The 22,490-nt window shown below is 40.5% G+C and overlaps 1 protein-coding gene across 3 annotated transcripts in view; it reads right to left on the reverse strand.

Annotated features, from left to right (window-relative positions):
• Positions 1-22,490, reverse strand: part of cadm4 (cell adhesion molecule 4) — a 338,968-nt gene that overhangs the window by 89,920 nt on the left and 226,558 nt on the right. The window contains exons 1-2 of one of the 3 annotated variants that reach the window (XM_049480676.1): positions 16,327-16,543; positions 15,379-16,137 (exon numbers count right to left, since the gene is read on the reverse strand). The exons of 1 other annotated variant lie outside the window; for it this stretch is intronic. In XM_049480676.1, the coding sequence (XP_049336633.1) occupies positions 15,379-15,466 (88 nt within the window). In that variant the 5' untranslated portion in view covers positions 15,467-16,137; positions 16,327-16,543. Of the gene's footprint in view, positions 1-15,378; positions 16,138-16,326; positions 16,544-22,490 lie in introns of those variants that run through there. One more of the 3 variants, XM_049480677.1, reaches the window with a different exon arrangement.

Below are 22,490 nucleotides of genomic sequence, written 5' to 3' on the forward strand. Positions count from 1 at the left end.
TGATTATTAATGATTTTTAAGGCATTTACAAACTAATTAGTAACCATTAATAAACTAATTGTAAACCATTTATAAACCCTTTATAAAGGTAGTCTTATTTTTAAAGGGGTACCTATTTTTTTTAATGTTTTGTCAGTAGTCAAGTGTATCGCTAGCCATGACATATCGTGATATTTTTTTAAGGGCCATATCGGCCACCCCTAGTTAGGAGTCTTGCCCAAGGATCTTATTGGTGTATCACAGCATGGTCACCCAGACTAGGAATTGAACCCCAGTCTCATGAACTCCACAATGTTTTTAAAGCTCATAAGCAGTCGATGGTGTTATCCACTGCGCCACACCACATTCTTTATTCCGTCTGTATTTACATCTATACATCTATTTGCACAGCGCCCCTTCCTTTTAGGAAGTGGGGGTTGAGGAAATGGAAGTGTTTGATGGTGTTAATTTGGTTCTGGATTAGCATCCACTGTGAAGAGCACATTACGCTCTCTTTCGGCTACTTCTGTCCACTCCACCTCCACTAACTCACTCATTACTCTCCCCCTCTCTCTCTCTCTCTCTCTCTCTCTCTCTCTGACTCGTCCAGCTGCCGAGTGAAGGACCACCTCTCCGCCTTAATTGATCCTCCTCTCTCTTCCTTCATCTTCCCAGACTCAATCAGGCCGCTCTCGCTCTCTCTCTCTCTCGCTTTTGCTGATTACACACGCATCTGTTCAGACCACCTGAAGTTCTGACGCGTCTCACACTTTCTCAGAGAGCGAGACATTAACCCTTAGAGTCCCGCGGACAGATTTTTTACATCCAAAACCGCACCTTGTGTTCTCAGCTTAATTACTCAGGAATCCCTTCACATATATACATAATCCATATATGGTTAGAAAGGGCGGAGCTTACTCTTTCTAAAAATAGTGATCACGTTCCAGTACGGTAAAGCTAAATCTACAAGAAACCCATTGAGAGAAAAACACCTAAAAAAGTGAGATCTCACCTCTCTTCCCCAAACAATATTATTTACCTTTAGTGCTTCAAACATATTTATATGATGTTTCAATGACTCTAGATATGCTAGGTATGGTGTGCGCACTACTTTATATAGTTTTTATTTTACTCTCACATTTTTACTAAAGTAGTTATTTTGCACTAAGCATTTTTTAGATTTATTTAGACTAACTACATTTGTGTGTCCTGATATATGTGCTTAAAATACTGAAAGGCATAGGCTGCTCTGAGTGTCAGGATTTTTTATAGTAATCTACATATAGTATCCTAGAGGTGTGATTATTAATTATCAAGAAAAATAGCTCCGCCTGATGCTGTTTCTCCATGTATTTTGTCAAAGTAATAATTAATAAACCATGTAATGAACTTATAATCATCATCAATATTCTTATGCTTTCTTTAACTCATAAACACGCTTGTCTAAACATTTTTGAATATTTATCTTAGGTGTGAATATATTTAAAGTCTATACATTCAAAAATAAGTAAAAAAAAAAAAACATCAGTTGCAGGAAAATATAACAATTCTGCTTCTTTTTACATTTTAAATGATTATATTTAAAATTTTTGAGCAGCCGTATGTCTTCTGGAGTAAAAGAGATCAGGGCATGTGTCTGTCTGATGTAATTACTGTGTTATAACACCTGAAAAAGAGGAAGTGAAACAGCGTAGGGTTCTCAAAGGGTTAAAAGCTTTGCCGTGTGTGTGTGTGTGTGTGTGTGTGTGTTCACATTTTCAGGCCTACTAACTCCAGATAATCAGTAAGTTGGATGGGGCGGCTTGTTCTTTGGTGAAAAAGCTCTTTCTCGCTCTCTTTCTCTCTCTCTCTCTCTTTCTCGCTCTCTCTCTCTCTCTCTCAATGTCTCTCTATCACTAGTCTAAAATTAAACCTCCATTTCTCAGCGGAATCTCATTCGCTGCCAATCAAACACAGTTATGAAAAAATATGCGGCGCCTATAAATAATACATAATCCTTTACAACTCTCCTCCTCATTACCCTGCTCTCTCTCTCTCTCTCTCTCTCTCTCTTCCTCCTTTCCTCTCTCTCACTCTTTTTCTCTCTCTCTCTCTCTTATTTCTCCTCTTCATGTCCCCATTCCTCATCGCTCCTTCTTTCCGATTCACTTCCTTTCCAAAAACTCCTAATTCGCTCCACCGCTGCCTGAGTTTCCCCCCCTCTAATCTCATTCTCTCTTTCTTCCACACCTACGCACTCCCTCCCCTGCTCTAATCCCTTCTTTTTTCCTCTTTCTCCCCCTATTCCTTCCCTATACCTCCCTCCACATCCTCAATCTCTCTCTCTCTTTCTCTTTTCTCCGGTTGATCTCTTTTCTGTTTTCTCTCTCTCTCTCTCTTTCTCTCTCTGTCCCTATATACTTTTTTTTTCTCATCCCCCTTCACTTCACTCTCTCTTTTCTTTATTTTCCCGTTTCCGTTAACCTCCTCTTTCACTTTTTTTATTCGTCTGCCTGTGCAGAACCCCCCCAACACACCCCCCTCCCTGCCTCCGCTATCTCTTCCAGCAAAAGAGCCCTGTTTGTTTTCTATCTCCAAAATGTGATTTGTTCTGCGGCTCAGGCTTAGAGTATAATCAGCCCGCTTTTGTGTGTGTGTGTGTGTGTGTGTGTGTGTGTGTGTGTGTGTGTGTGTGTGTGTGGTGAAGGATGAGAGAGGGAGAGAGAGAGGAATTGAGAGGTAGAGTGGACGAGAAAAAGATAGAGGCACCACGAGAGAGAAAGAGAGGTAATAGAGAGAAAAAAGAGAGAACTGAGACTTTGGGGTTTAAAAGAAAAAAAAAACGGTACAGAGAGACTGTTCAAGAGAGATTCACTGCAAAAGAGAGACAGTGAGAATAACTGTAAGAGAAAGAGAGACAGATTGTTATAGACAAAAAAGTGTAGAGTATATGTATAGACAAGGAAGAGCAAGAGAGACCAGAAGAGAGACTATTAGACAGGTATACTTTGATAAAAAAGAGAGAGAGACTGTGAGAGAAAGAGAGAAACTGTGGGGAAAAAAACTGAGAGAGAAAGAGAGACAGTGGGAGAAAGAGAGAGACTGCAAGAGAACGAAAGACAGACTGTGAGAGAAAGAAAGAGAGACTGTGAGAGAAGGAGACTGTGATAAAAAAGAGAGAGACTGTGAGAGAGAGAGTAAAGAAAAAAGAGACTGTGAGATAAAGAGAGATACTGAGAGCAAAACTGTGATAAAAAGTGAGAGAATGTGAGATAGAGAGAGAGTGAAGAAAAAAGAGACTGAGAAAAAGAGAGACTGTGAAAGAGACTGTGAGAGCAATACTGTGATAAAAAGAGAGACTGTGAGAGAATGAGAGTCTGTGAGAGAAAGACAGAGACTGTAAGAGAAAGAGAGAGACTGTGAAAGAATGAGAGAGTTTGAGAGAAAAATATAGACTGTGAGAAAAAGAGTGACTGAGAGAGAAATAGTGATAAAAAGAGAGAGACTGTGAGAAAGAAAGAAACTGTGAGAAAAAAGCGAGAGAAAGAGAGACTGTAAGAGAAAGAGAGAGACTGTGAAAGAGATAGATTGTAAGAGAAAGAGAGAGACTATGAGAGAGCAAAAAGAGAGACTCTTAGAGAATTAGGGAGACTGTGAGACAAACAGAGACGTTCAGAGAGACTGTAAGGGAGAGAGACTGTGAGGGAAAGTTTGGAGAAAAAGATTCAAAGAAATAGAAGGAAAAAAAAGAGAATGACTGTGAGAGTTTTAACAGGGAGAGTGAGAATAACTGTGAGAGATAAAGAGAGACTGTGCAGACTCTCCTGAGAAGGAGAGAAAGACTGGTAAAGTCAGACAAATGTTGAGACAATGTAGAGACAAGATAGAGCAAGAGAGACCAAACGAGAGAGTATTATAGTGAGATTATTATACTGTGAGAGAAAATAAGAGACTGTTAAAAACAAAGAAGGAAAGAAAGAAAGAAAGAAAGAAAGAAAGAAAGAAAGAGACTGAGAAAGTGTGACACTATTGGAGAAAGGGTTAGACTAAGAGAAAGAAATACTGAGATTATACTGAGAAATACTGAGAAAGAGACTGCGAGAGAAAATGAGCCACTGTGAAAGAGAGTGAGAAAGACTGTGAGAAAGAGAAAGACTCTTAGAGAAGGAGAGAGACCAAGAGATAGGCTGTTAAAGAGAAACCGTGAGAGAAAGAGAGAAATAGTGTGAAGGTATACGTTGTAAAAAGAGTGTGAAAAAGAGTGTATTGACTTTTGTATTTGGCAGCTTCTCATTTTTTGAGATCTCTTCTGGATTCTTGCCTCTTTAAACAGGGTTTGGTAAATGTATTTTTTTGCAACACTGTAAAGCACTTCTCTGTAAGTCGCTCTGGATAAGAGTGTTTGCTAAATGCTGGAAATATAAATATAAATATAAATATAAATGCGTGTAAAGAGAAGAGAAGAGAGAGAGATGCAGTAAAAACCAAAAAAAAAGTGATGAGGTGAAAAGAAATGACAGAATCTTCCTCCATCCCTGACTCCAGTAATTACACATCCCCACTTGATGTTCCTGATCCTTTTCTCCGTCACTATTTCCCTCTGTTCTTCCCCCTGCTCCTCTCTGGAGCACTCTCCCGCGGTGACAAACGCTCCTTCCTCTCGCGTTTGATCTTCTATTTATGCCGCTTGCTGCTTACACTTACGCTTCCATCCGTCTATCTGCGCATCTGTGCCTGGTCTGTTCATCCTGCGCTCTTTATCATCGCTTCCCCGTGAAAATGCACTGTTCCTCTCTCTCTATGTCTCTCTCTCTTTTTCTCGCTCTTTCTCTTTTTTTTTTGACCTTCACGTTCATAACACCACCTCGGAGCCACCGCCATATTTCACCCATATCGTTCCCTCAAGCCCCCTCGCTCCATTTCATCCTCTCTTCGCTTTCCATTACTCAGGATTGCCTTCCTTCCCCCATCCCCCATCCCATTTTTCTCCACCTTTATCGCAGTGGTCCGTCGGCGTGACGTTTTTATTCGGTCACAACCTCAATCTCGTGCGGCGCGCTCATCATTTACTGATATTATCTTTAATCAGCATTATAGAGGAGTAGTTTTGGTTAACGCTGTATACACTGTATATATTGCAATGCACACAACATTATGGGTGACATACCAGAGTTCAAAAGAGGACAAATTGTTGGTGCACGTCTTGCTGGAGCATCTGTGACCAAGACAGCAAGTCTTTGTGACGTATCAAGAGCCACGGTATCCAGGGTAATGTCAGCGAGATACCACCAAGAAGGACCAACCACATCCAACAGGATTAACTGTGGACGCTGTGAGAGGAAGCTGTCTGAAAGGGATGTTCGGGTGCTAACCCGGATCGTATCCAAAAAACATAAAATCAATGTGCACCTCAACTCTCCTGTTTCCACCAGAACTGTCCGTCACCACAATAAATTATTGTGGTAAAAAAAAACAGGTGTTTCAGTTTCATTGTCCATTGTTACATGTCCTCTGTACATGTAATTCCATTAAAGGACAGCCATTTTAGAATTTGGAATACTTTTCTATCAAAGACAAAAAGAGAAGCCAAGGTTAAGAGACTTCGCTTTCATCCAGAACTGCTCTCCTTGACGAGTTTTGCAGTGTTCGCAAAACTCACAAATTCACAGACTTCCAATTTAGCAACAAAAGGTGTAAAGATCTTTTTTGGATAAGAGCAATGTGCAATTTAAACTACAGAAGGGCAAAAACAATTCTAACTGGCATGTCTATTTGGCACTGTTCTCATGGAATAGCTGATGATTTATATGGAGAAGAATGTGTGAAACAATGAAAGTTTAATCGCCAGTAATGATGTAGCCATGCCTGGTCAAGAGTCCAAGGAAATATAATTGGGTCTCAACCAATTAAGGATTCAATTTTGGGAAATCACTGATCCTTCATCAATCCTTCATCAATCCTTCATAATGCTCGTTGTCTCAAAAGCAACTGTCTAAGTTCAATCCCTAGCAATTTTTTGGATGGTAGGACGGTGGTAGAACAGCTTGGTGGAGCAACTAAGGAGCAATTTTAGCCTCTTAGTTTTGGGTGATTGAGAATTCATTTCGCAGCAAGGCTACAGTCATGCATGGCCAGAAGTTCCAGAAATCATAACTGGTCTAGAGAACTTGAGGTGTGTGGGTTTAATACCTGGATGAAGCAACCGTCTAAGTGTAGTCCATTACGTTTGGGTGATCGTAAGTTTATTCTCCAGCAATGCTACAGCCAGAAAGCATAACTAGTTTTGCCTTCTTGGGGTGGGTAGGTTTAATACCCGAGTGGAGCAATCGTCTAAGTCTTGACCTTTAGTTTTGGGCAATTGCAAGTTTACTCTTCAGTCATTGCAAGAGCCATACATGGCAAGAAGTCCCAGAAAGCATAACTGGTCTTGCCCTTTCTGGATGAGTAGGATCAACACCTGGGTGGAGCAACTGTCTAAGTGTTGACCTTAGTTTTGGGTGATTGCATGTTTATTCTTCAACAGTGCAAGAGCCATGCATGGCTAGGAGTCCCAGAAAGCATAACTTGTCCTGCCTTCTTCAGTTGGGTAGACTCAACGCCTGGGTGGAGCAACCCTCTAAGTCTTGACCTTTAGTTGTGGGTAAATGCAAGTTCATTCTTTAGTAAATTCAGGAGCTACACTTGGCCAGAAGTCCCAAAAAGCATAACTGATCTTGCCTTCTTGGGGCTGGTCGGTTTATTACCTGGCTGGAGCAATTGGCTCTCTTAGTATTGATCTTGGGTTATTGCATGGTTATTCCTCAACAATGCAAGAGCCAAACATGCCCAGAAAGCATAACCTGGCTCATACTTTGGGTGGAGCAACTGTCTAAGTGTTGACCTTAGTTTTGGATAATTGTGAATTAATTCCCTATCAATGCTACAACCATACATGGCCAGAAGTCCTAGAAAGCATAACTGAACTTGCCCTTTCTGACTGGGTAGAATCAACACCTGGGCAAAGCAACTGTCTTAGTATTGCTTCTGATGTCTGGAAATCATTCATGAGCTCATGAGATCATTCTGCAGCCATGCTACAACCATGCATAGTGAAGAGTGTTAGAAAATATAACTGGCCTTGAGTGGGAAGGATTAAATCACAGGTGGAGCAACTGTCTAAGTTCCACCTGTGCTAAGTTCCATTAATGCTTCAGCCATGCATGGTGAGGGAATCCCAGAGAGCACAATTCAGTCTTGGCCTCAGGCGATGCAACTGCTCAAGAATTGACCCAAGTGTCAGAAGTTCTTGAGTTGTAAAGTGGACAATAATTGTTCTTCTCCATGTCTGAAGACGCTGTACGACTGCAGAAGACCTAGCGCTATCATTCCAGCTCTTAAAAAAAAGGATTGATTTTAGCCCTTATTTTTGTTACTGCTCTGTTTCTGCTGTGCATTCGAACAGCGCTGGAAAATTTCACACCGCTGGGCATCGCAGGAGAAGGCTTATGAGGAAATTTACAGGCCTATTACAACACGTTGGCCTGTTGGACATAGCCTGGGGCCAGCTCTGAAAACACAGGCCCTCAAAATCCTTTCAACACACACACTAACACACACACACTAACACTAACACACACATAGAAAATCACCCTCGCATCCCACCAACCTGGCTCCTATCCATGCTAGCATCTCACATTCAATGGCAAAAATGCTTTATTGGCAAGAATTATATAACGCTCACGCTGCCAAGGCTAAAGACCCAGACACACTCTCTCTCTCTCTCTCTCTCTCTCTCTCTCTCTCTCTCTTTTCTCTCCCTCTCTTCCCTCCCTCTCTCTCTCTCATCCACTGAATGATCTTTTGTGGATCTAATATTCTGAATATATGTTCAGCTTCTCTCCAGCTGGCAGAAGAAACCCAGCGCTGCTGAGACAATGGTTATTCGGAGCTGTAGGGGGATGAAAAAAAAAAAAAAAAAAAAAATGAGGGGTAGCGAGCGAGGGAGACGGAAAAGGAGGAGGAAAAAAAAATACCAGGCAAGGAGTTTGGAGCTTTCACGTTGAGCCGATACCGAAAGAGAGCAGCCGCGTCCTTTTTACGAAGCAACCGGCTCAAAACTCAAAGGGAAAAAACAGATCAATAGTAGGTGCGCACAGCATTAAAAAAAAGAGTACTTTGAACAGATGTTTCTCCTTTAATGCCCGCCCCTTTCTCTCTCTCTCTCTCTCTCTCTCTCCCGGGGGCCGTATTTATCAAGCTTCACAGGAATACTGCTGATCCACCTCTTTCGCCGTTTTTTTTTTTTCAGATCCGTATGATTACCGTCATAAGGACATGAGGAACGAGGGAGGACGGGCCTTAGATAGATAGAGAGAGAGAGAGAGAGAGAGAGAGAGAGAGAGAGTCAGCAGTCTTATAGATAGAGAGCGTTGCGTTTGGATGGACCTCAGTAATCCAGGTGCCATAGGGACATTATTGAATATATTCAATATATATCTTTAGAGCAGTGACATATTTTATTGCATAAGACCAAACTGGTCTTATATAATACTCTACCATTTGGAGACACTGATTTGTGGGTTTTCATTGGCTGTAAGACGTAATCATCAACAATAAAAGAAATATATAGTGAATATATAAAAAGAAAATATATATATATATATATAGCTCTGGAAAAAAAATCAAGAGAACACGTCAGTTTCTTAATCATTCTAGAAATATTGTCATTTAGAGCATTTAATTGCAGAAAATAATGAGAAATGGCTGAAATAATAAATAAATAAATCCCTAACGAACTCTGTAGTGGTTCAATTGTTCAATCTGACCAAGCTATTGAATATACTCCTTTTATTTGAGTTAAACTGCTGTTCAGGTGCAGTTTAATCTGATATATTTTAGCCAGATAACACTAATTACCACAGCTTTAAACAAGCACAGTCTCTGCTGCTCCATGCTGTTTAAATCAGCTTCACACTGCAAGGGTTTATAAATGGTTTATAATTAGTTTATTAATGGTTACTAGTTAGGTTGTAAATGCCTTAAAAATCATTAATAATCAGTTATAACACATACGTAGAAAGGGCAACAATGACCTGTTGTTTGCCAACTAGTGAACCCACAGCCTTCTATATTGTTGCCCTTTCTACGTATGTGTTATAACTGATTATTAATGCTTTTTTTAAGGCATTTAAAACCTATTTAGTAACCATTAATAAACGAATTGTAAACCATTTATAAACCCTTTATAAAGGTAGTCTTATTTTAAAGTGGTACTGGAATATCTTCTCGCTATATTTACCTACTTGCTTTCTGCGTCAGATACAGATTTGAAATATTGGTCAAACAATGTTTTGACTTCAGTCTTTCACACAAGCTATTGTGTAGCACATCACTGAATTCAAGATAAAAGATAAAATATTAATTTATATTGTTCATCAGTGTTCTCTCACTACAAGACCCAGCATGTACAACACAAACACACCCTACAACCGCTGAGAATCCCTGCAGTGCACCTAATCCTGATTGCTAGCCTAGCCACTAGAGGCTAATAAATACTGTATAACCATGTTACAATTAGCATTTCAAAGAGTCCACCCCCACAAACCCACTCTATAGTGGTTTAAATCTCTTATACCTTTAAGATTGCTCCTCGAAAAGGGCTTTTCTTGTTCTAAAAATGGGAAAATCTCGGAAAATCTCACTCTAGAGACAACCGTAGAAGGCAAGTAGGCATGTTTACAGCAGATGGTTGGATGGTAGTCATGGTCATTTTGGCCAGGCTCTCCGTTAAACACTTTCCTTCTTTTTTTCCTACACTCTTTCTCTGATCTGTTCTCATCCTCACTACCACCCACCACTCTTCCTCACCCACACTCGTTTCTTTTTCGACTGATTCTAAATGTAAAAGGAGCCGAAAGTGGCAATTTTAGTGCCTAAGCACAGTTGGCACAAAGCTTGCGAGCTTATGGGCCAGCAAATGGATAATGATGGAACTGAAATTGGACTATAATTTGCGGTGGACTCTTTGAAATCCTGCTGGAAAATGAAATCTGCATCTCCATAAAAGTAAGATTTTGTGGGAAAACAAAACTGCACTGACTTTAGACGTGATAATAATAAAACACAGTGGATCAACACCAGCAGATGTCAGACATGTCTCTTTATCCAAACCATCACTGATTGGTGGAAACTTCACACTAGACCTCGAGCAGTTTGGACTGTGTGTCTCTCCACTCTTCCTCCAGACTCTGCTCCCTTGATTTTACAAATTAAATGTAAAAATTAATGATGATCAGTGATGGTTTGTTTGGAGAGACATGTCATTGACTGACAACTCTTGTGGAGATGTCCTGGAGATTTCATTTTCCAGCAGGACTTGGCACACTGCCCACACTGTACCAAAAGTACCAAATGGTCTTAATATTCGAGTATATAATATTCTACTATTTTGAGACACTGTTTTTTTTTTTTTTTTTTTTTTTTTGGCTTTAAGCCATAATCATCTTTAACAATAAATATAATAAAAGCTTAAAATAGATAATATATAGAGAGAGTTTCATATATATATGCTTATACAGCTCTGGAAAAAAAATAAGAGAGCACTTTTCTTCACAGTTTCTGAATCAGTTTCTCTGATTTTGCTATTTATAGGTATATATTTGAGTAAAATGAACATTGTGGTTTTATTTTATAAACTATTTACAGCATTTGTTTGAGGAAATGAGAAATAAAAAATATCAAAAAAAGATGGAGAGCTTTGCAGAGATATTTATAAAGTTTTAAGGCTTCAGAATCAATATTTGGTGGAATAACTATGGTTTTTAATCATTTAAGTTTTAATTCATGCATCTTGGCATCATGTTCTCCTCCACCAGTCTTACACACTGCTTTTGGATAACTTTATGCTGCTTTACTCCTGGTGCAAAAATTCAAGCAGTTCAGTTTGATGGTTTGGTTTGATGGCTTGTGATCATCCATCTTCCTCTTGATTATATTCCAGAGTTTTTTTAGTTTTTAGTTTGGTAAAATCAAAGAAACTCATTATTTTTAAGTGGTTTCTTGTATTTTCTCTATTAGTTACTTATCTGTACTTTACAGAAAGCAAGAAATACTTGATTAGACCCGTTTAAAAGATGCATTTAACAGTCTGCGCCGCTCTAAATCCAGTTAACCGCGACTGTGATTATGCTGACCAATCTATTGCACTCCGGAAATTTCACGATGCATTTCATCACAGCAACAACAATCCACTTCTACACACTGCCTTCCCCACACACAGCGTCCATCCTGACTGCACACACTTACTTCAGATCGCTTCAGAGGTGACCCCACAAAGCTGCTTTCATATCTTTTCCTGCCATACCGCTTCTCCTGCCTCCCTATAGAATCTTTCTCTCCCTCTTTGCCCTCTGTATTCCCTCTCCGTCTCTCCCTTTCCTCCGCCACCAAACAACTGTTCGCTTTCTCCACGCCACTCGCTTCGTTTTAACGCTTATTTTAACAAGTCCTTCGCAGCCGCAGCCGCTCTCTCGCGTCCTCTACGCTTTGCGTTTCTTACGTTTAACGGCCTGAGATTGGAAGCAAGGTCATTTCCTGCCGTCGCTCCGCAGCTCCAGCAGTGCCCTTCCTCCACATCTCCGTAATTGACTCCGTAATTGTTTCAGGTTGGAAACGGCAATAATTTGCCACCATGTCTATGTTAATGTAATTGTTTTGTTATGTAATAGGCTGTAGCACAGCACTGCTATCCCTCTGCATTACTGGCTCGACAGAAAATCAGCTTAGTATACAGCACAGGCCAAACGTTTGGACACACCTTCTCTTTTTCAATGCATTTTCTTTATTATTTTCATGACTATTTACATTGTAGATTCTCTCTGAAGCATCAAAACTATGAATGAACACATGTGGAGTTTTATGTACTTAACAAAAAAGGTAAAATAACTAAAAACATATGTATATATATATATTCTAGTTTCTTCAAAATAAAAGCCACCCTTTGCTCTGATTACTGCTTTACACACTCTTTAGGCATCACTCTCTCAATGAGCTTCTTTAAGAGGTGGCCACCTGAAATGAAAAGTTTTCCAACAGTCTTGAAGGAAGGAAGGAGTTCCCAGAGGTGTTTATTAGCACTTGTTGCTCCTTTGCCTTCTTCACTCTGCGCTCCAGCTCACCCCAAACCTTAAATCTGGATTGGGTTCAGGTCCGGTGACTGTGGAGGTTCAGCTCATTTTTTTTTGTTGAGTACATAAAACTCCACATGTGTCCATTCATAGTTTTGATGCTTCAGTTAGAATCTACAATGTAAATAGTCATGAAAATAATAAAGAAAACGCATTGAAAAAAAGAGAAGGTGTGTCCAAACTTTTGACCTGTACTGTATGCATTAGGAAAAATTTCATATTCCTATTGCTCTAAATCCCAGACTCCCAGACTTTGGCTGTTGATTAGCTTAAATAAAGTGACTGACATCAAAAACGTAATTGTGATTGGATGTGATTGGCTTAATGGAGTGTTTCTATCTTGGTGTATGGAAGTACAGGTGCGCCACTGACTGATTAAAACCCTGACAACTATCAACAGTCAAGCAGCCCAATCATATCTTAGCCATGAAGGAGCATCATGCACACTACGCCCTGACTTGATACTCAACAAGAGGTCAGTATACTCTGCCCAGATGCACAAAAGCGCTGAGCTGTTAAGATACAAACATGCCAAAGTCAGAGCTCACCCGACTCTTAAAGGGAATGAGAACTGTCACACTGATTCATTTTTTTAGCCATGCAAAGTATATAATATGTTTTGCACTTTCACGATACCATAGACACACCCCGACACGCTCTAAATCCAGCTGCACGATATGCAATTGACCACAGTGCACTATAGATCACTAAAATAGAGTCCTGGATTCGATAAGTAGGTCTGTGTAAAGTTTTTCCGTTTTGCTGGACACTCCCTTCAGTAACACTTTATTAACACCACAGCACTTTTGCACTTTTGTTCTCTACTCTTGCGACCTTGTCTGCTCTTTCTACCGTCCACCAAACTTTTCTCATCCTCTTCCACTCCCCTCCCAAACCCCCCCACACTTGTTCATTTAACCACCAATCATAAATTTGTCATATGGCTCTGCGTCTGTCCATCCGCCGACTGCCCCCCCACCCTCCTTCTCCCTGTCCCTATATCACCACCCCACCCACCCCCCCACCCACTAGTGCTCACTCTCCCCAGCCCATAAATTACCTTGCAGCGAGCGCGAGTGTTGGGAGGATAAGAAGGGCAGTGAGGAATTGGCCGGAGAACCGGCACCGGCAGGGGGAAAGGGAGTGGCGGCTGCAGATGAAAAGAAAAAGTGGCAGCGGGTGGAGGACACAGATAGCAGACACGGAGATGAGTACGGCCTTGCAGAGAGATAAAGAAAATGCCGTCTGAAGGCGTAGCGTGGTGTAAGTATAGCAGCCCACATTAGCGCCGTCAAACTGGGATTCAAACACAACCACAAGTAGCTCCTAAACACGAGATAAAAAACGTGCCAACCAGCTCCGAGAGAACTTTTAAAAAAATGATCCAACTCCAAAAAGCACTGGAACTGAAGCTTGCTGAGCTCTGTTGTTCTCTTTTATGGATCTGTTCGGTCTTTAAACAAAAGGCCACAGATAAAGTAAGGTCTGTAGGTGCTGTGAAAGAAGCAGCCTAGCTGTTTATTCAACAAAGAAACAGTGAAATCAAACACAAGAAGGAGAACTTAGACTTGAGGTGAAAGACTAAAAGAGGAATTTACAGTTTTACACTGGTTACGTACTGGTTTACTAGTGTACCAACGTTCATAATCCAATATATGGTTGCTTACATTGGATTATTGTTGGTTGACTGGCGCGCCAGTGTTTAAAATCTAACGTATTGTGGTTTACCATGGTTTAGCGGTGGTTGACTGGCGTGCCAGTGTTTAAAATCCAACATATAATGGTTAACATTGCTTTAGTGGTGGTTGACTGGCGTGCCAGTGATTAAAATCCAACATATGATGGTTTACATTGGTTTTTCACTGGCATGTCAGTGGTTAAAACTCCAAGATATGATGGTTAACATTGGATTATTGTTGGTTGACTGGCGCGCCAGTGTTTAAAATCTAACATATTGTGGTTTACCAGGGTTTAGCGGTGGTTGACTGGCGTGCCAGTGTTTAAAATCCAACATATAATGGTTAACATTGCTTTAGTGGTGGTTGACTGGCGTGCCAGTGATTAAAATCCAACATATGATGGTTTACATTGGTTTTTCACTGGCATGTCAGTGGTTAAAACTCCAAGATATGATGGTTAACATTGTTGGTTGACTGGCGTGCCAGTGTTTAAAATCTAACATATGGTGGTTTACATTGGTTTATTGTTGGTTGACCAGCGTTTCAGTGTTTAAAATCCAACATATGATGGTTTACATTGGTTTATTGTTGGTTGACTGGCGAGCCAGTATTTAAAATCTAACATATTGTGGTTTACCATGGTTTAGTGGTGGTTGACTGGCGTTTCAGTGTTTAAAATCCAACATATGATGGTTTACATTGGTTTTTCACTGGCATGTCAGTGTTTAAAAATCCAAGATATGATGGTTAACATTGGTTTTGTGCTGGTTGAATTACGTCCAGTGTTTAAAATTCAACATATGATGGTTTACACTGGTTCCATGCTGGTTGACTAGCTTGCCAATGTTTATAATCCAATTTATGATGGTTTACATTGGTTTTGTGCTAGTTGACTGGCATGCCAGTGTTTGAAATCCAACATATGGTGGTTCAGATTGGTTTTGTGCTGGTTGACTTACTTGCCAGTGTTAAAAACCCAACAAATTATAGTTTACATTGGTTTTGCACTGGCATGTCAGTGTTTAAACTCCAACATAAAATGGTTTACACTGCTTCCATGCTGGTTGACTAGCGTACCAATGTTTATTATCCAGCATATGATGGTTTACATTGGTTTTGTTCTGGTTGAATAACATTTCAGTGTTTACAATTCAACATATTACAGTTTACAGTGGTTTTGTACTGTTTAAATATCATTCCGGTGTTTATAATCCAACATATGATAGTTTATGCTGGTCTTGTGCTTGTTGATCACCAACATACCATCTTTTAAAACGTAACATCTGCTGGTTTATGCCGGTTCTGAGCCCAATCGCCCAGTCTACCAACATTCCAAATACAACATTTGTTTTTTATGCTTGTCTGGTGCTTGTTGACCAGAATTTCAAACAATTAATTTCTTCACAACAGATACATAAAAAAAATAAGAACAAATCATGTAGTGATACTTTTTAGTGATACTTCAGTCACAATTTGCCCATCCCTGTGAGACAGAGAATGAATAGGCACATAGATAGAACAAAACAGAGAGAGATGGAGAAAGAGAAAGAGAGAGGAAGAAAGAGACTTTGACTTACAGCAGAGGGAGAGAAGAATGGCGGACTGGAAAACGAGGGCAGTGAGAGTTGAAGGAGTGAAGCGGAGAGATCCCTGGCCTGGTCTCATTGTGTATTGAGTCTCAGAGGCTGATCAATGACGCTTCTGTAGCTGCGGCCGGCTCATTCCAGAAAGCACATACACATTAACACTCTCAAACACACACACACACTCTCACAAACACACACTCTCAAACACACACACACACACACACACACTTCGCTGTCACACAGCTGAGCCTCAGCTAAATTATATCCACCAGAAAAAAGCGCTACGCTAACACAGCGGCTAATTATAACACTTCAGCAACAGTACCCAACCATTCAAATACTCATCAGTGCACTCGCGCACTCTCGCGCATAACCCGTGGCTGATCTCCGCAAATTAAAGTGCTCCAACCTTCATGTTTAAGGACGAACCCCCTTCCGCTTAATGCTGCGTAATTCCACACTGACTTTAAACCAGGCTATTAAGCAGGCCTACAGTTAACACTTAAAGACTGTGTTAATTTGTTCTGGGCTTTGATAATGAATAGCACACATGAGGGATTGTAGTGTAGTTATCTGGCCACCATCCTAGCTTCAAGTTCCTAGCTTCTAGCTTTTAGTTCCTAGCCCCTAGCTTCTAGTTCCTAGCTCCTAGCTTCTAATTCCTAGCTCCTAGCTTCTAGTTCCTAGCTCCTAGCATTTAGTTTCTAGTTCCTAGCTCCTAGCTTCTAATTCCTAGTTCCTAGCTCCTAGCTTCTACTTCCTAGCTCCTAGCTTCGAGTTCCTAGCCCCTAGCTTCTAGTTCCTAGCCCCTAGCTTCTAGTTCCTAGCCCCTAGCTTCTACTTCCTAGCTTCTAGCTTCTAGTTCCTAGTTCCTAGCATTTAGTTTCTAGTTCCTAGCTCCTAGCTTCTAATTCCTAGTTCCTAGCTCCTAGCTTCTACTTCCTAGCTCCTAGCTTCTAGTTCCTAGCCCCTAGCTTCTAGTTCCTAGCCCCTAGCTTCTAGTTCCTAGCCCCTAGCTTCTACTTCCTAGCTTCTAGCTTCTAGTTCCTAGCTCCTAGCTTCTAGTTCCTAGCTCCTAGTGCCTATCTTCTAGTTCCTAGTTCCTAGCTCCTAGTGCCTATCTTCTAGTTCCTAGCTCCTAGTTCCTATCTCCTAGCTCCTAGTTCCTAGCTTTTAGTTCCTAGCTCCTAGTTCCTATCTCCTAGTTCCTAGCTTTTAGTTCCTAGCTCCTAGCTTCTAGTTCCTAGCTCCTAGCTTCTAATTCCTAGCTCCTAGATTCTAGTTCCTAGCTCCTAGATTCTAGTTCCTAGCTCCTAGTTCTATGCACCTTTAGCTGTGATGCTAGCTACCAAACCTCTGCATCTCTATGTAAAAAGACAAGGCAATGTTTCATTGAGTTCTTTTGCTTCTTAAAATCTAAGATATATCAAGTCCTGCTCCGACACAGAACAGTTTGTTTTCCTTCTCTAAAACAAAACCAGGGCTCGACTGGTTCTGACTGTCATGCCTCGCGGCTGAACGCGAAAGCTCGTATCTCCACAATGCTGAGCCTGGCAACAATGCTACATCAAACTTCAGATCAATACTCAGGCTTGCGGTGGGGTGAAACCCAGCGCCGTGGAACTACTTCGTCAGAAGTTTGCTGGAAGAAAAAAGAAGAAAAAAAAAGATGCGCCTCAAGCTCTGTAAGAAGAGGGGAAGACACATAAAACACGTATAGCCTATAGCTAGGTTTTCTTTGAGGGGAGAATCTGTCAATGCTATCTATCTATCTATCTATCTATCTATCTATCTATCTATCTATCTATCTATCTATCTATCTATCTACCTAATATTTCCTAGATTTTACATTTCAGAACAATGGCACCATAATTTAAATCTCTAAAGTCAAATCTAATATTTTCTAGATTAGATTACAGAACAATGGCACTGCAATTTGCTTTTCTATCTATCTATCTATCTATCTATCTATCTATCTATCTATCTATCTATCTATCTATCTATCTATCTATCTATCTATCTATCTATCTATCTATATGTCTGTCTGTCTGTCTGTCTGTCTCTAAAGTCAAATCTAATATTTTCTAGATTTTTAGATTTCAGAATCTATTTTTTTATATAATTGGATTAAATCAGTATTGGATTAAATCATCTATCTCAAGTCAAATCTTATATTTTCTAGATTAGATTACAGAACAATGGCACTGCAATTTGTTTTTTTTTTTACCAGCTTTTCTTGTTGTTACTGATCAATTAGGTCATAAGATCGATGCTTAACAAGCTATTATATGGCTTCACCCTTTTTTTTATCTATCTATCTATCTATCTATCTATCTATCTATCTATCTATCTATCTATCTATCTATCTATCTATCTCTAAAGTCAAATCTAATATTTTCTAGATTAGATTACAGAACAATGGCACTGCAATTTGCTTTTTTCTTTCGTTTACTGATGCAGAAAATAATCGTATATTTTTTTGTCGCACTTTTGTTATACGTGGATTAAATCAGTAGAGTAACCAATAGGAACAAATAGGTGGCGAGCAGAGGCCTGAATGCGAGAGCTTTTAAACTGAATGTGCAACAGCGGCACCTTCGCTCCAACCCATCAGTGGGCGCGATATGTCTCATCACACGGTGCTGAACCCAGCCTAGCAAAGCGCCTCGTGCCTCGCGCCAGTGCGCACAGTTCCACCAGTCACACGCTTTCTCTCTCTCTCAAGCAATAACACACACACACACATATACACACACACACAGAGCGGCACAGTGGTAGTCCTGAGGTCCAACGTGCCTCTCTCTGACTGGCAGGGCTAATATTCCCTCTTGAAAAAAAAAAAAGCAGAGTGAAAGAGCGAGCGAGCGAGAGAGAGAGTGGTGTGTAGGTGAATTGTGCAGCACGCCGCTGCTATCTGATTGAAGTCAGCGGCTGTATCATCAGCAGATGGTAATAAAACAGCGAGCCAGCCACTAGCTTCTAGTAAATATATAGAGCCGAGCCGGCCGCGGCCTCCAGTCAGGCAGCTCTGGACTCTCGCGCCACGCTGCTGTAAATGAATACAATGTAGAGAGAGTGTCCCTGTGGGGGCTGCAGAAACCGTGCTTCCAATCAATTTTCTCCAAACCACTGAGTTCTTCTACAGTCACCAAGGTTTAGAGACACTCCAACACTGCCTCCGATACTGCCTCCTTCTCTTTCCTCTTCTTAGTCTTTGTGTTTTCCGTCTTCTCCTTTCTTTTTCCTCGTTTGGTTTAGTTCAGTTCAGTCCAACCAGGTCCTTCAAGGTTTGTTCCAGAGCACTGCCTCCAACACTGCCTCCTTCTCTCTGTTTTCCGTCTTTTCCTTTCTTTTTCCTCGTTTAGTTTAGTTCAGTTCAGTCCAACCAGGTTCATCAAGGTTTGTTCCAGAACACTGCCTCCAACACTGCCTCCTTCTCTTTCCTTCTCTTTGTTTTCTGTCTTCTCCTTTCTTTTTGCTCGTTTAGTTTAGTTCAGTTCAGTCCAACCAGGTCCATCAAGGTTTGTTCCAGAACCCTGCCTCCAACACTGCCTCCTTCTCTTTCTCTTTCTTCCTCTTAATCTTTGTCTTTTCCGTCTTTTCCTTTCTTTTTCCTCGTTTAGATCAATTCAGTCCAACAAGGTCCATTAAGGTTTGTTTCAGAACTCTGCCTCCAACACTGCCTCTTTCTTTTTCTTCTTCTCTGTGTTTTCCGTCTTCTCCTTTCTTATTCCTCGTTTAGATCAGTTCAGTCCAACCAGGTTCATCAAGGTTTGTTCCAGAACACTGCCTCCAACCCTGCCTCCTTCTCTTTCTCTTTCTTCCTCTTAGTCTTTGTCTTTTCCGTCTTTTTCTCAATTTTTCTTCGCTCAGTTCACTTCAGTCCAACAAGGTCCGTCAAGGTTTGTTCCAGTTCATCCAGGTCCGTCTGGCCTTTTTCCCCCCAGACTCAGCCTGTCCTACTTTTCCTCATCGACTCCGACCAGCCGCCGACCCTCCAGTAATCCCAAATTTAAGCCCGGCTGGTCTTCGCTCTCCAGCATTTATAGCCCGGCGTCGCCCGCCCTCACATTGTTCGCCAAGGGAGTACGTGAGCGTGCGCCCGACCCCGCAGATGCACATCCCAAATATCAGTGATTTTTCTGAAGGCCAACGAGACAATGGCCTCCATTCAGCGACTCAACAGAAGGTCAGTCAGTGGCTCATCCCTTTTCACTCGCCACTCGTTCCCTCGTTCCACAGTTGACCAACGTTTTGCTTGCTTTCTTTCTTTTCTTTCTCTTCTCTTTTCTTTTCACTGACAGTTCGCCGCCTGTCTCCCGCAACACTGAGGCTTCACATGATCATGAGCTGCTGCTGCTGCTTTCACTGGAAAATGAAACGCACTTGATGGTCTCCATTTTTCTGCCCATTCAAAGCCACAATAATACACGGCCTATATCTACATCTGTGAAGGCACTCTTTTGTATTCCAACAAAAAATAAAAAAAGAGGGATGCGCACATGCTTGGGATTGTTTGTTCACGCGTGAGCGTGCAAAGCCTCAGTGAACAGCAGTAGCAGCAGCAGGTAACAGAAGAACGGCCTCAGATTCAATTTAAGGCGACATAAATATAACATTTAGAATATTTTATTGTAAATCTGGTCTGTGGATTCAAGGAGATTTTATAAACAAAGACGACAAAAAACACAGCATTTACTTGGTTTTATGGGCATTGAGAGTGATCTACAGTATATTAATCATGCATTTCTTGTTATTGTTGATGATTATGGCTCACAGCCAATGAAAACTCAGAAACAATCAGTGTCTCAGAAAGTTAGAATATTATATAAGATCAATTGGTTCTTCTAGGATTGTGAACAGTGTGCCAAATCCTGCTGGAAAATGAAATCCGCATCCACAGCAGATGACACAGATCTCCAAACCATCACTGATTGGTGGAAACTTCACACTAGACCTCAAGCATTTTGGACTGTTTGTCTCTCCACTCTTCCTCCAGACTCTGATCCATTGATTTACCAATGAAATGTAAAATTTACTGATAATCAGTGATGGTTTGGTTTGCTTGCCTCTGCTAACCAATTTGATGGAGATGCAGATTTCATTTTCCAGCAGGCACAGACTTGGCACACTGCCCACACTGCCAAAAGTACCAATTGGTCTTATATAGTACTCTAATTTTCTGAGACACTGACTTGAAAACTAGGGTTTTCATTGGCTGTTTTCAAACGCAGTAGAACACTCTGTGTGTAATACATCTATATAATATATGAGTTTCACATTTTGAATTAAATTACTGGAATAAAGTAACTTTTCAATGATACTCTATATTTTTTGAGATGTATCTGTATGTTGCCAGTGATAGCCAATGCCAATGATAGCATACAGAAAACTTCACTTTCAAATAACAGGCTTATTTTATTGATATAAATAAATAAAATAAAAAAAGACACAGGCTCTGATGTTCAAATTATTGAACAGCAGATCTGGTACAAATTAGATTTTTTTTAATGGGATCTGATTAACTCTTATATGTGGTGCTAGATCTGATACAAGTCTGATGGTAAAACAGTAGCAAAATTGGCTGAGCCAAGAATCTAAAGCCAGAAAAGCTAGCGGTTGCTAGGCTAAAAGCTATTATTAGATCACAGTTGGACAGTTGACAGCCATGAAAAGCGGTATCTCTTGGGAAAGTGATAATGGTATCAGCTAAAAGCTAACCCATATATAATCAACTCATCTCTTCATGGCAAATGTGCGCCATCAAAGTAATGAAATCAACCAATAAAAGCAGAGATAATCTTTCTATCCGCCTTAAAGCCCACCCTAAAAGAAAAAATCTGAGTGTTGCATTCTAAAGGTAAAATAACAGGGTTGTAAATAGGGTTGTAAAACTGCATCTAAGCACCCCAACCAATGCACTCAACACTCTTCTTATTCATTTATTTATCAGGTAACAGCTTAAAAAACCCCAACAAATGCATTTTCAGCACCGTGAATGTGAACATTTAGAACTGTTGAATTTCTTTCCCAGCGTATTTCGCTACAGCGAGTCTATCTTGCAGTAATAATGAATAGCTGTGTGCTGTTTGGAGAAAATTACAGCTGTCCTGATGGCTTTCGCTGCTTCTATCATGATAATAGAGGCTTCTGTACAAAATAACAGCGTAGCATAAATCTAACAAAGAGCTGTTCTGTGATTTAGCCTGTATACGCCGAAGCCCGCTGGACGTATAGTGCACTATTCCAGTGCGGAATCTATAGTTCCATGATTGACTGAGTGCATTATGGAGGATGGAGCCATTTGGGATTCAGCCAAAGATTGATGTTAATGACATGTGTGCTTCCCTCAAGAGATGTTTACTGATTTCGTTTACACCAAAGAAAAATACTAATATCCAATGGCTTAGGAATCAGGGGTGATGGGTGCGATGTGTCACCCAATATCAGAAATAGGTAAATTTGCCCCCCCCCTCCAAAAATTATGCTGCAGAAAAAGAAAAAAGTGGTTTAAAAAAATGTATTTTGAAATGCCAAAATCTGCACCCCAACCAGGAAAAGAACCCCCTCTTGGCAGAGGCTGCAGGTGACGTTCCTTTTTCCTTGTTTCTTACAAGTCAGCTTAGAAAAGTATCATTAACAACAGTTAATGTAATGAAGGGGAACATGTTTAGGTTGTAAAGTTATCTTTGGTTGGATTTAACTTATAATAAACAGAAGTACATTATTTGTTTTTTTATTTTTTTTGTTGTTCTAAGTCACTGTAGGGTGGGCTTTGATTCATTTTAGTAAATCTGTCTCACCCCCCCCAAATGTCAAACCCGCTCCTACGCCTTTGCTAATATCTTACCAGCTGATATGCGGAGCTTTAATTTAGGAAAAAGCATAAAATCAATGTTTTTTTTTAAGTTTTAAATTAGTGGACTATTTAAAAAAAAGTAAGTACATTCCTACTTTTGGCAATCGTGAGCATCACTCAGAGTGATTTGGTGGGAAATAATCATTGTACAGAATCTCTACAGACTTAGATAAAACCCTGATGCTAGCCTTTAAGGCCTTTAAGCAGCTCTTTACAGAAAAAGTCCCGCCCTTCCACGAAAAAA

The sequence above is a fragment of the Astyanax mexicanus genome, chromosome 6 (assembly GCF_023375975.1).
Source record: "Astyanax mexicanus isolate ESR-SI-001 chromosome 6, AstMex3_surface, whole genome shotgun sequence".
Taxonomy (NCBI): domain Eukaryota; kingdom Metazoa; phylum Chordata; class Actinopteri; order Characiformes; family Acestrorhamphidae; genus Astyanax; species Astyanax mexicanus.